A 14435-nucleotide genomic window follows, 5' to 3' on the forward strand; every position below is an offset into this window, starting at 1 on the left:
GGTGGAAGCCAGAGTGCTGGAAGGTCATGCTCCGCCATCTTGGCTCCACCCCCTGTCCTTCATACTTTAAGCGGACCAATGACATCAGGAGGGTGATGTCTTGCAAGTGAATTGTATTTAAGTGAGGCAGGTCTGTGCACAGTTATCACCCTCACTTTCTCCTACAGAGTCAGATGAATTCAGTGGCAAGATGTAGGTCAGGACGATTGCAGTTGACCCCAGATGCAGGGGGAAAGCTTGGTCTTTTTAACTAAGGTGTTTCCCAGGTCTCAGTTTGTCTGAGGCAACACCCATTCAGTGATACTTAAATGTTAGTAGTTTATATAAATCCATGATTCTCAACCATTTTCAATTTGTGATTTTTTTAAGTCTGAAACTTTCTCTTCTTAGATGTTCTACAAAAAATTAACAGTCTCTTGAAATTGAGTAAATTTTGTTTGTTTGTTTTGAGAATTTCACTGTACCTGTTAAGATTACTAGAAACGTTCCTGGCAGTCACAAAACTGATAAGAAATCACTTATATAAGATACTCTTTTTAGTAAATGTAAACTTGATTTATTCTGCTTTTGTTAATTATTATCACGGACTAAGGTATAATAGTAGTAGTAACTGATGTTTCTATAGCACTTTAAGATTTGCAAGGACCTTCAATACATTATTCCATTTGAGTATTCCAGTACCCTGTGAGATTGGCACTATTGTTATCCCCATTTTACAGACGAGGAAACTGAGACTCAGAGAGGTTAAGTGACTTGCCCATGTTCATACAGCTATTAAATATCAAAGGCAGGATTTGAACCTAGGTCATCTTGATACTCAGTCTATAGTGCCTTTCAGTTCATATAGTTGATTCATAGGTACAGTTGTACCTTTAAGGTAGGTATTTGAGACTCTTAATTATTCTTTTCTTTTTTCTCCTTTTTTTGGACACTTGATCTTTTTATCTCACCTAGGATGAAAATGTAGTGGCCACTCATGGGCACAGTTTCACTGATGATCACAACACAGCCTTTAACTTTTTATGTTTCTGACCAAGGCTGGTTTGCCTGGGGGCTCACTGTTTTGGTGCCATTCAGTGCAAAAACCCAAATGGCTTTAGCCCTACCATAGCTTAGAATTTGTGAGTTTGAGTAATCCATTAGCTTCAGCTTCCCACAGCAGCAGAGGTTAGAGGCATGTGTTACCATGTCCCACCCTAAAATGAATTTTTCAGTGGAGATAATATTATCAATGGTTATTTGATTCACAGGCCAGAACATGCAACCATATTTTACTTAGTATACTTATCAGATTACTTTGCTCATAGTTTTCCATCAATAAATATGTATTGAGTGAGTAATATTCCTGAAAAATAAGGTTTAAAACTATTTTGACTTCCTTTAACTGCTATTTATAATACCATTTCTTTGAAACTGCGGATTTCCTACTCCAGACTGTAAGAACACTTGTATTTATTGCCTTGAAGAGCCAGTATTGCACTGACTGGCCCCCTCGGTTTTCGGGGTTGGGAAGTTTGTGGTCGTGGTGCTAGTCTGATTTACATTTACTTCTGCTTTTGATGTGGGGAATAATGCTTTTTGGGGTCAAGGTTTGAGGATTTACTGCTAATCCCTCTATGTGGGTCATTTTTAAGTAAAGAACTATTTGAATATGCTACTGTGAATATTTTCATTTCCTAACTTATCTGATATCATGGTCTCTTTCAGTTACTAGAACAAAGTTTTGTTTTTGTTTTTTTTACCAGGTAGCTTATGAAGCCACTTAACGAGGTGTATAAATTATCTTTGCTCTTCCTAAAATGATTTACTTCTCTTGATATTTAGTTTCTCAAAATGAATCTATTTGTAACTTAGTTATGATAGATAATATTGTAAATGTAAAGCTTGTATTTCCTTCCAAAAGCTGATTAGCTTTCTAAGACCATTTATCAGTAAAGTAATATTAATTTCTAGAGCAAGTTAAAATAGTGGTGAAAGATAATCTTTTTTTTCCAATTTTTTTCCCTAATAATCATAATCTATTACAGAACCTTTTGGATTGGACAGTAACTATCATTTATTTAATATTGCTTTCCTGCTGTTTCTTTAAGAATGTGCTACTTTTAAAAATTCTATTCTTCAAACAGTTTTCAAGTTCAATGTATTTTATACATTTTTATTCATTTTAATTTTTTAGATATGGGAGAAGGGACTGCTGAAAATACAAGTGCAGATGGCACCATTGGAACTTTGGAGGACGGTAGTGATAGTGAAAATATCCAAGCAAATGGGATTCCAGGGACTCCAATTTCTGTTGCATATACACCATCCTTACCTGATGACAGATTGTCTGTCTCTTCCAATGATACTCAGGTATAAAATGAAGAATCACATTGAGCTATTGGTCTCACAGTTCTGATGTTGAATGATGCCTATAAGAAATATCTTTAATAGACTCTTTAACTTTCTCACTGGCAAGGGGCTGCTTCGTTTTTTTCCCCCTAATTCCTAGCATAGCCTCTTGGACATTGTAGGGACTTAACATATATTTGTTGAATTTAATTAAATGATGCCTGATATGTCATTTGAGGAATTTTTGCCATTTAATATAATAAATGTTTTAAAATTTATTTTATTAATCTTTATTAATATAAAAGTTTTTGCTATTTAGTATAAATTTGACCCATTAGCTTCTGTAATGTGTTATCAACTAATTTGTCAAATATTATAAATTATAACATATAAAGTGTCTGGGAAAAGTGCTTCATCACAGATTCTTAGACAAACCCATAGCACTAGAAGGGTCCTTAATGATTTAGTCTAGTCTAAAACTTCCTACCTCCAAGCAGACTTATTTTCATTATATACTGGTGAAAGGCCCTCTTAATCCTTTATTCACTACCCCCTTAAAGAATTTTACCCAGAAATCAGCTAATAAATTCATCAAGGAAGAAATGATTATTCCCAGCTGCTAGTCTCACACTTGCTCAAGAGTAGGTAAAAATTGGAATAATGCGAACAGCCTAAAATACAATATAAGTTCTGGGAATGAATGTAATAACCTGCCTGGGGTTTGTTAAATGATGAGGGCAAGTGAGTAGACTTGAAGATTTTCTTTTTTTTTCCCCCGAGGGTGATTGGGGTTAAGTGACTTGCCCAAAGTCATACAGCTAGTGAGTGTGTCAAGCGTCTGAAGCCAGATTTGAACTCAGGACCGCCTGACTCCAGGGCCGGTGCTCCATTCACTGTGCCACCTAGCCTTCCCAAAGATTTTCTTTAATGACTTGGAAGAGAATCTTATCAAAGGGGAATTCAGTGGCTGTAGTTATTTAGTGTGGAGGGGGGAAAAACCTTAAAATGTTAAAAAAGAATATTCTGGTAGCACAGTATTTTCTTTATATTGGGGATGAAGTCACATCTCACTAGCCTTTAAAAGATGATTTTGCATTGTAATTGTCTGTATTTTAATGATATGTTACCATATATAGGAATCTGGAAATTCTTCAGGACCTTCACCTGGTGCTAAGTTTTCCCACATTTTACAAAAGGATGCCTTTCTAGTATTCAGGTCATTATGTAAATTGTCGATGAAACCACTGTCAGATGGACCGCCAGACCCAAAGTGAGTCATTACCTGTTTTCCTGATTTAATAATGTTGTTTTCTTCAATTTTAAATTTATTTAGACTAGTTAAACTGCTAGATTTAATTTTGTTCTCATTGGGGCCCAGTTAAATTAGAGGGAAAAAAAGTCTCAGCAAACCCAGCTTTCTACCCCCTGGGGAGAATTGGGTAGGGAAAGTAAGCTTCAGAAAATAAGATTAGATTCCAAAAACTCAAGTATAAGTACTACTGCTGTATTTACCCAGTCGTTGCCCTCTGCCTGCTGTGATATTTGAGAAGAGACCTGAATTAGAAGAGGTCCTTATTTTGAAACCCTGCCTTGCCATCTGCTTTCTGTGTAACCTTGAGCAAGTCACTTAAATACTCTAGGCCTCAGTTTCTTCTTCACCTATAAAAAATGAGGGGGCTGCACCACATTATACTATTGTAAGATACAAATTTAGATCTGCAAGGCACTTGAAGTCAGTTCCACCTCCTCATTTTACAGACAGGAAGCTGAAGTTAAATGATTGACCTAGTGTTATATTGTCAATTAAGTAGAAGAGCAGGGTTGTGAATCCAGGTCCTCTGACTCCATCTAGCATTTTTTTCTACTGAAAATGACTTCTAAGGTCTCCTCTAGCTCTAAATTTTTGATTCCATAACCCACTAATCCTTTGATCCCTTGTCCTATTTATTACTGCTTAACCTTTCCTAAACCCAGACCCATCCACCTGTCTTCCTCTTCTGCTCTACAATGCTAGAAAAAAATCACCTAACCATGTTAACTGGATTCACCACAGATTTATTTGAATTAGATAATCTCACTTGGGTCATCATTGCTGCATGCATTCATTTTGATCTTCCGAATCCCTACTTGATTTGTCACACCATCTGTTCCAAACATTTTCTCCTCAAGCCCCACCTCTGGCACCTCCTCCACGCCTGCCCAGTGGTGGGCTTTACTTCATGAATTACTGAGAGAAAGCTGATGCCAGCTTTCATCACCTCCTACTTCAGATCTTCTCAATGTCATTCCCATTTTTTCCTCCTTTGCTACCAACTCTAGGAAGAGGTAGTTCTCCTTGCAAAGGGCAGTCCTTGAGTAGAGATGTGTACCCTTAATCTCATTTTGTTCCACTGCATCCAGGAATTGATACCATCCATTTCACCATTTTGTCTCTCTAATTTTTGATCATTCTCTATCCACTGACTCCTCCTTGCTGTCTACAAACATGCCATCTCTCAGTTATTAAAGTCACTTGACTCTGGCCTCAAGCAATTTGCCCTTCATCTCTCATCCATTCCACTGCCAAATTCCCCGAAAAAACTCTGTCCTTATATCCCATTCACTTCTTAGCCCTCTTCAGTTGGGTTTTTATTCCTGAATGAAATTGCATCTAGGAGGCTGAGATAAAGATGAAGGGCCTCTGTTTCAGTCATGGAGCATAGCCAGTGAAAATGCTCAGTTAGAAGATAGATTGTGAAGAACATCAAGAACACCATCCAGTCCATACTGGATTGCAAAATCTGTGGAGAGGAGTAAGGTGTAATAAAACTTGAAAAGTAGAAAAGAGGTTGTGAAGGGCTTTGAAATCCAAACAAAGGATTTTGCATTTGATCCTGGATGCAATAGGGAGCCACCAAGAGTTGGTTGGAATGATCAGACTTGGATTTTAGGAAGATCAGTTTGACTGCTGAGTGGACAATGGATTAGAGTAGGATGGGGTTGGGGAACCTTCAACCTCAAGACCACATGTGGCCCTCTAGGCACTCAAGTGCAGCCCTTCAGCTAAATCCAAACCTGATAGAACAAATCACCTTAATAAAAGGATTTGTTCTGTAAAACTTGGACTTAGTCAAAAGACCACACCCAAGAACCTAGAAGACCACTTTGTGACCTTTAGGCCGAAGGTTCCCCAACCCTGGAGTAGAGAGGAGAGTTAGGGAAATCAGCCAACAGGTTATTCTAATAGTCCAGGTGTGAGGTGATAAATGCCTGCACCAGGATGGTTGCAGTGGAGTCAAGGATGACAGTTAGATTGTGAACCTAGGTGACTGGGAGGATGGTATGCTTGACAGTAACAAGAAAGTTAAGAGAAGGGGAAGGTTTGGGGGAAAATATAAAGAGGTCACTTCTAGAAATGTTTAGTTTAAGATTTCTTTAGGACATCTAGTTTGAACTGTCTAAAAGGCAGTTGGAGATACAAGACTAGAAATCAGGAGAGAGGTTAGGGCTGGTTAAGTAGATCTGAGAGTCATCTGCATAAAAATGATAAATATGGGCATCGATGAAGTCACCAAGTGAAGTAATACAGAGGGAGAACAGAAGAGGATCCAGGATAGAGCTTTGGGGATTGCCTAATACTTTTAGCAGGAACAACATGGATAAAAATCCAACAAAGGAAACTGAGAAGGAATAGTCAGACATGTAGAAAGAGAACCAAGAGAGAACTGTCATGAAAACCTGAAAAGTATCAAGGAGAATAGGGTGATTGACAGTGTTAAAGACTAAGAGGTCAAAGAAGGATAAAGATGGAAAAAAGGCCTTTAGATTTGGCAATTAAGAAATCATTACTAACCCTGGAGGAGTAGTTTTGGTTGAATGATGAGAGTCAGAAGCTAGACTTCAGAGAGTTAAGAGAATGAGAAGAAAGGAAGTAAAAGCACTCATCATAGATGACTTTCTCAAGGAGTTTATCCACAAAAGGGAGGGAGGAAAGATATAGGATGATAGCTAGAGTGGATAGATGGATCAAATGAGGGTTTTTTGAGTATATGGGGGACACATGGTCATATTTGTGGGCAGTAGGGAAGCAACCAGTAGACAAGGAGTGATTGTAGGGAGAGAGTGGGTATAATAGAGGTAACAGTTTGCTGGAGAAGTTGGATGGAATGGGATTGGTTGTGCAAGGAATTTGCCTTGGCAAGGAGAAAGGCTATCTCTTCATGTCATGTGAAGGTGAAGAAAGAGATAATAGCAAAAGGCATATGAATGATGTGAGAAATAAGAGAGAAGAGGGAATTCTTTCTCCCTTCTTTCTGGCTATCTCATCTTCCTGGTTTTGTTGTTGTTTTTTTTTTTTTTTTAATAAATGCTCTGTCATACATCTTTTCCTACTTGTCTGTCCTACTGTATCATTATTTATATTTGGCCTGAGTGTTTCCCAGGGCTCTGTCCTTGGCCTTTTTTTTTTTTTACTCTCTCTATGTGCAGATGATTCCCAAATTTATATACCCCCATTTCATCTCTGTCCTTACCTTTCGTACTTATCACCAATTCACCAGCATGCATCTTTATCTGTATGCTTTGTAGGTATCTTGAATTCATTATTATCTAACTGAAGCAGCGTAGTGGCACAGTGGATAGAGTGTTGAACTTGAAATCAGGAAGCAAACAGAGGTGTGTACTTAATGTTCATCTATGTGACCAAGGCCTTTGATACTATCAGTCATGAGGGCTTGTGGAAAATCATGGCAAAATTTAGTTGCCCAGAGAAGGACATCAGTATCATATGCTACTTTCATGGTGACCTGTTTGCACAGGTTCTGGATAAAGGACGATGTTCTTGCACTTTCCCAGTCACCAACAGAGTAAAGCAGGGTTATGTGCTTGTTCCCTTGCTTTTAAGCATGATGTTTTCAGTGATGTTGTCAGATACCTTCAATGAGAGTGAAAATGGCATCTAGGTCAGCTGTTGCATTGACAATAAATTATTTAACTTGAAAAGGCTGGAAACCAAGACTAAAGTAGAGGGAGAGTTGGTGCATGACTTTTTGTTGGTAGATGATTATGCACTCAGTGGAGCCCCTGAGGCTGAGATAAACAGAGTATGGATCAGTTCTTTGCTGCTTGTGCTAATTTTGGCCTAACAATTACCACCAAGAAAACAGGTTCTCCACCAGTCAGCACCACACCATCTATACATGGAACCACCAGTTATGGAAACTGGAGAAATTTTGAATGTTGTGGATAAGTTCACTTGCCTGGTCAGTATACTTTCCAGGGACAGATGACAAGAGTTGACCCATGCATTACTAGAGCTAGTTGTGTGTTTGAGAGGCTCAGAAGGAAAGTTTGGGAGAGAACAGGTATTAGGCTGCCTATCAAATTGAAGGGTCTACAGAGCTGTTGTGCTGACCTCATTGTATGCCTGTGAAACCCGGGCAGTCTACCAGCACCATGCCAGGAAACTGAATCACTTCCATTTGAATTGTCTTAGGGAAGATTCTGAAGATCACCTGGCAGGATAAGGTACTGGACACTGAGGTGCTTTCTTGAGCTGAGCAGCCAAGTATTCAAATTCCACTTCAGAGAACACAGCTCTGTTGGGCTGCCCATATTGTTTGAATGTCAAACCCAGTTTGTCTGAAAGTGTTTTCTGGAGAACTCAAACAAAGCAAGCACTCAAATGGAGGCCAGAAGAAGAGATAAAAGGACATTCCCAAGGTCTCTCTGAAGAGCTCTGGTATTGACTGTGAGACATGGGAGATTCTGGCACCTGACTATCTAACATGGTGTGTTTACATCAAAGAAGGCACTGTGCTCTGTGAGCAGAGCACAATTGAAATAACTCAAAAGAAATGTTAAGTGCACAAATTTAGAGACATCTCCACTCCATGTGTTCATGTGGACTAGTTGTACCCCACCTGTGGTAGAGCCTTCCAAGCTCGTAATGGTCTGATCAGCCAGTAAGACACACTGTACATTGACCCAACATAGTGATGTCATTTTGGTCCTCTTAAAGAAAGGACCACAACCAGTTATTATATTAAGCTTTGTTTTTAAAAAATTTACATAAAAGAATAAATACTACCAAGCTTTGTTATAAAAAGTGATTTTAAATTCTACTGTTATTCTCTGGGGAAAAAAGTATCATGTCTCATTTTGAAGCAACTGCTTGTGTACTTTAGCAGGGAAGCATTGCTGACAAGGACAGTGATGTACTTTCACAACAGTAGGGATGAGACACAGGGCATGGCATAGAGTAGGTATGATATAAATTTTGTTATTACAAGGAGGTCTGAGAAAAGAGGGAAAGATTTGAAATAACTACAGATGTGTTAATTTTCAAATTAACATTATCCCGTCTAAACCATTTCAGCATATTGGAACTCTTTTATAATGGTACTTGGGTTCCAAATTAAAATTCACCTTTGAGACCATGTGTAAAATATAGATAGAGAGAGAGAAAGCAGACTTATGTGAGATTTTCTTTGTCTTGTGGCATATTGTAATGCTAAGCCAAGCAAAGGCAACTTCCCAAGGTTCAAAATATGTACGAGTATGCATGTGTATGCCTATGTATATGTAAAATAATACAAGGCATTTGGAGACAAAAATAATGTTTCTGATACTCTAAAAGTCTCTATGGCTGACTTTATTTAAAATTAAAGAGAAAAACATCGAATAAATTAGAAATAGTTGTCAATGTATTGTGATTTGGCAGTTAACCTAGTGGATTTGTAGAATAACTAAAAGCTTTTTTTTTTTTTTTGCCTTTTTGGAGGGTGTTTGGGGTTAAGTAACTTGCCCAAGGTTTTTGTGTGGGTGTTAAGTGTCTGAGGCCAGAACCGAACTTGGGTCCTCCTGACTCCAGGGCCGGCGCTTTCTTACTGCGCCACCTAGCTGCCCCTAACTAAAAGCTTTTAATTAGTTTTAACAATTATTAGTCACCCCTGGTGTTCTGAGTACTATGCTGTAGGGCAGTGGTGTTAAACTCAACAGAAACAGGAACTAGCTCCCATTAAACCATACATATATACTTTCTCCTGGCCATATATTGACTTAGAAAACCACATCTTAACATTATCTATGTTTTATTGTGTTTTTAGTCTAAGTATTTCCCAGTTACATTTTATTCTGCTTCAGGCCACACATGGACCACAACTTTGATACCTCTACTCTAGGGTTTAGAGGTGGTACAGAGTTTACGTAACACCAGAAATCCTCTTCAAAATTACAGTGTGTTGAAAGGATCCTACTTACTGAGGGAAGGCACTCACTGAAATAAACTATGGGAAAACTGGGACAGGAGTCTAGAAGAAATTAGATTTAGATAAATACCTCACACCATATGCAATGATAAGCTCCAAGTGGATATTCTGTGTATGTGTGTGTGTGTATAAAATTATATTGTAAATAAAATAGAAGAGTGATAACCACATGATAGAAAGGTTCATAAGAGGTAAACTGAACAATTTTGATTATATTGAATTTAAAATATTTTTTTTTGTTTTTTTTTTCTTTTTGGAGGGGGGAAGGCAGGACAATTAGGGTTAAGTGACTTGCCCAAGGTCACACAGCTAGTAAGTGTTAAGTGTCTGAGGCCAGATTTGAACTCAGGTGCTCCTGACTCCAGGGCTGGTGCTCTATTCACTGTGTCACCTAGCTGGCCCCTAAAAATATTTTTTTAACACACAAATCTAAAGTAGTAAAAATAAGAAAGAATGCAGATAACTAGGAAAAAAATCTTTGCAACATATTTCCCTAATAAAAATTTTACATTTTATATATCTGAGGGACTGATTCAAATTTATAATGCTAAGAGTCATTCCTCAGTATACAAATGGTAAGAGGCTATGAAGAGATAGTTTTCTCATGGAGATATCCAAATTATCAACAGTTGTTTGAAGAAAGTGGTTTAAATCACCAACAATTGGGGAAATGCAAATTAAAATGACTTTGAGGTTTCAGCTAGTACTTGTCATCACGGCAAAGATAGCAAAAGAAGAAAATGATGAATGTTGGAGGGGTTGTGGTCCAGCCAATTTGAAACTATCTCCAGACTATTCAGACCTGTTGGCTTAGCCATACTATCACAAAGAACGTACCCCTAAAGAAATCCAAGAAAGAGAATTTTTATATGCAAAAATATTTATAGTAGCTCTTTTTGTGGTAGCCAAAAATTGAAAACGTACAGGATGTCCTCCTATTGAGGAATAGCTAAATAAATTGTCACATATGGATGTAATAGAATGTTAATTGTACCATAATAAATACTGAAATGGACAATTTTAGAGGAACCTGAGAAGATCTGTATGAACCACTACAGAGAAAAGTAAGCAAAATTAAGAGAACAGTCTATGCCATAGTAACAACATGCTAAAGAAAAACAACTTTCAAGGGCCTTTGAACTCCTATCAACTCAGTGATAAATCATGAGTCCAAAAGAATGAAAATAAAACATGACACTTGTGTCCTAATAGAGAGATAATGGACTTGAATTGCAGAGAGAACTAAATTTTCAAACACAGCTAATGCAGGAATTTGTTTTGCTGTACTATACAGTTTATGTATTGAGAGCTATATTTTGGGATGTGTGTTTTGTTTTGCTTGGGAGTTTTTTTGGCTCCTGAGAGGAAGGTTTGGTAGAGTGAGTTGCAGAATGATAAAAAGATGCTTGATAATTTAAAAAATTTAGTTATATAATCTCTTGGGGGCTGCATGGCATAATGGAATAGTGCTAGCCCTAGACTCAGAGTCAGGAAACCTTGGATTGGAATTCTTCCATGGAAACTAGTCTCTGTGTAACATTAGACATGTTCCTTAACCTCTTAAGAGTCTCAGTATTTTAATCTGTAAAATAGGCATCAACCTGAAGCACTACTTCAGGGCATTGTCAAATGAGATAATGTATTTGGAGCAAAAACTTTAAAGTGATATATAATTGTCAGCTACTACTATTACAAAGATGAGCGTATAGTCAGTCTAGTTGACTGGATTATACATCTGCGGGCCAGCTTAGCTGTTCATTTGCCTTTGCCCTCTTGTCATGTCACCTCTCATTCCTTTATAGATCTTACTCTGGATTATATATATTCTATACTACTGCCTTTATACATCTTTATCATTGTTTGTTTCAGGTGACCCTTCCTTTAGAAAGCCTTTTCTGATCTTCCCAATTGTCAGTGGTTTTTGTTGTATAAAATTACTCTGTGTGTGTGTGTGTGTGTGTGTGTGTGTGTGTGTGTGTGTTGTTGTACAGTTGTCTATGTCCTTCAGGCCTGGGACTGTCCTATGTTTGTATTTGTATCTGAACTACCCAAGACAGAGATTTGCTTTATAGAAGGTGCTGGATAAATGTTAGGAGTTGAGATTGTAAACATAAAAACACATCAATAATATAATATATGGTATGACCAAAATAATATTTTTTGCAAGGTCTGTGGGCAGACTTCTCATTTAGACCTGGAGGACCAAAGAAAGTTTCTTAAAAGAGATGTCATTTGAGGTATATTTTAAAGAATGGGAATAAGGAATTAATCAAAGAAGTGAAAGGTATGAACATAAGGCATAGGAAAGAGTACCCAAAAAGACATAGTAGCAGGAGATGTATGGTAAATGGCGAACAAGTCTTTTTTGGTTGGATTATAAATTACATAGAAGGAAGTTGTTTCATATAAAAGTGAAAAGATAGATGCTAGACTGTGATGGACCTTTATTGTTAGGTTAAGGTGTTTACACTTTTCTTAAAGAGTCACATAAGACACAAATAGATCTATGAGTGTATAACGATGATGTGTCTTCCATTAGTATCATGGTTAGATTGGATATTGGAAAGAATAGAGGCTAGTAAACTTAGCTGTGCACCTTCTCCAGTAATGTAGGTGGGTGGCAATAAGCACCTGTAGTTAGGCAATGACAGTAGGAATAGAGAGGTTAGGATAATAGAAACATAAGTTAAAATATTTCATAAATGAGGAAAGTGGGGCCCAGATGAATGGAGTAACTCCCAGTTATGTATATGAGAATTATTGTGAACAGAGAACCTACAGGTCTTGGAAATTTTATATGAGGGAAAGGAGCAGAAAGCTCAGGGACAACGCCAAGGTTTCTCTCAAACATGGAAGATGGAGTCGATTAATAGCTATGCAGCGGAGAGATGATATTTAGTTTGAAAGATGGTCTTTTGAGTCTGCCTGACTGATTAGACATCTACGAAGGGACAACTTATAAGCATTTGGAGATAAAGGTCTGTAGTATAGAAGAGAGATCAAGACAAAAGGTACAGATTTGTGAGTCATCTGCCTGTAGGTAATTATTTCAATCACTTGACCTTTTGGGGCCTTAATTTCTGCATCTCAAAAAGAAGATATATCCTAAGTGTCCCTCCAGGGTCCTTCCAGCTTGAAATCAGTGACAGTGAAGAGAGGAGAGATTGATGAAAAAGAAGCCGCCCAAGGACATAGCCCTCACCTGTCTTAAAGGATCTAGAATAGGAGCCAATGTAGATAAAAGATGGATAAATTTAAAGAAAAAGGAATAACGAGTATCAAGAAGTGTAAAATTTTTACTGCAGAGATCAATGAGTATGAAGATAGTGGCTTATTAATTAATATCTTCTATAGAGAAACTAATATTAAAACTGTTTTGTGTAATATATCACCTTCAACTTGAGAAATTCAAAATCATTTTCATAAAGCGATTTGTTTTTATCATGTGTTTTCAGAACTGACTTGGAAGTATATGCGTCTTTAAATCCATTTCTTTTTAGATAGAATAACACTTAATATTCGTGTTTGTTTTTCTCTATTTTGAAAATTTGTATAATTGGGTAGAACCAGGAAATTTCTATAGAAGAAAACATTCAAGTTCAGCAGTCGTTGCAAGAGAATTGTGATCAGTTTTGTCACCTATTTTTTTTTTTTTTTTTTGCTTTACATTTCAGGTCTCACGAATTGCGATCCAAGATCCTTTCATTGCAGTTGCTTCTGTCCATTCTACAGAATGCAGGACCTGTTTTCAGGACCAATGAGATGTTCATTAATGCTATTAAGCAGTATCTTTGTGTTGCACTCTCTAAAAATGGAGTGTCATCTGTCCCAGAGGTTTTTGAACTTTCTCTTTCTATATTTCTTACCTTGTTGTCAAACTTCAAAACACATCTGAAGATGCAGATTGAGGTATGCTTCACAGATAAATCTTGGTTAAACTTAATGTTTGCTGACATATACATGCTGCATCTTTTTTTGTTGTTTTTCATTTTTCAAATGCTTTATTAACTTCTGATTTACATCATTTCCACCAGATTTTGAGTTACAAATTTTCTCCCTGTTTTTTTTCATCTACCCACCGCCCCAAAATAGCAGTCCCACAGGATATCCCCTCCTCCAATCTTCTCTATCCCATATTTTCTCCCATACCCCTTTTGACTTTTCCAGTAGGTTATGGTGGATCTCTATGCCCCAGTGCCTGTATATCTTATTTCCCAATTACATGTAAAATAGTTTTAATAATAGTATATATATATATATATATATTTAAACATTTGATTTTAAAACTTTGAGTTGCAGATTCATTCCCTTCCTCCCTTGTCACCCACCCTTACTGGGAAGATAAGCAGTTCTGTATAGGTTGTACATGTGTAGCTAATGCAAAACATTAACACAGTAGATCTATTGTAAAAGACTGACTATATTTCCCTCCCTCCTATCCCACCTCCTACCCGTTCCATTCTCTACTTTGATCCCATACCTTTTCAAAAGTGGGTGCTTCCAACTTCCCTCCCCCCAGCTTGCCCTCCCTTCCATCATCCCCTCTCTCATTCCCTTCCCCCCATTATCCTGTAGGGTGACATACCCTATTTAGTGTGTATTTCATTCCCTCCTCAAGCCAAATTCAGTGGGAATAAGGTTGACCCATTCCCTTTTCCCTTCCTATTCTTCCCCTTCATTGTAACCATTTTCCCTTGCTTCTTCTATATGAGATAGTTTGCCCCATTCTATCTCTCCCTATCTCCTCTCTTTATATTCCTCTCTCACCCCTTAATTTCACCTTTTAAGTATCATCTCTTCCTATTAAATTGGTCCTGTGCCCTCTATCTATGTATACCTGTAAACATATATACACAC

General features: G+C 37.5%; 1 protein-coding gene across 1 annotated transcript; it reads left to right on the forward strand.

Annotated features, from left to right (window-relative positions):
- The first annotated feature begins 2176 nt into the window (after nucleotides 1–2176).
- On the forward strand, nucleotides 2177–13913 carry LOC138164731 (brefeldin A-inhibited guanine nucleotide-exchange protein 1-like). The gene is made up of 3 exons (XM_069092702.1): nucleotides 2177–2352; nucleotides 3468–3601; nucleotides 13253–13913. The coding sequence occupies exons 1-3, from the start codon at nucleotides 2179–2181 to the stop codon at nucleotides 13584–13586; spliced, it is 642 nt and encodes a 213-aa protein (XP_068948803.1). The 5' UTR covers nucleotides 2177–2178; the 3' UTR covers nucleotides 13587–13913.
- Nucleotides 13914–14435: the final 522 nt, after the last annotated feature.

Source organism: Petaurus breviceps, unplaced genomic scaffold, assembly GCF_028583685.1.
Source record: "Petaurus breviceps papuanus isolate PSGF00001 unplaced genomic scaffold, PetGlider_PUasm1.0 202446, whole genome shotgun sequence".
Taxonomy (NCBI): Eukaryota; Metazoa; Chordata; class Mammalia; order Diprotodontia; family Petauridae; genus Petaurus; species Petaurus breviceps.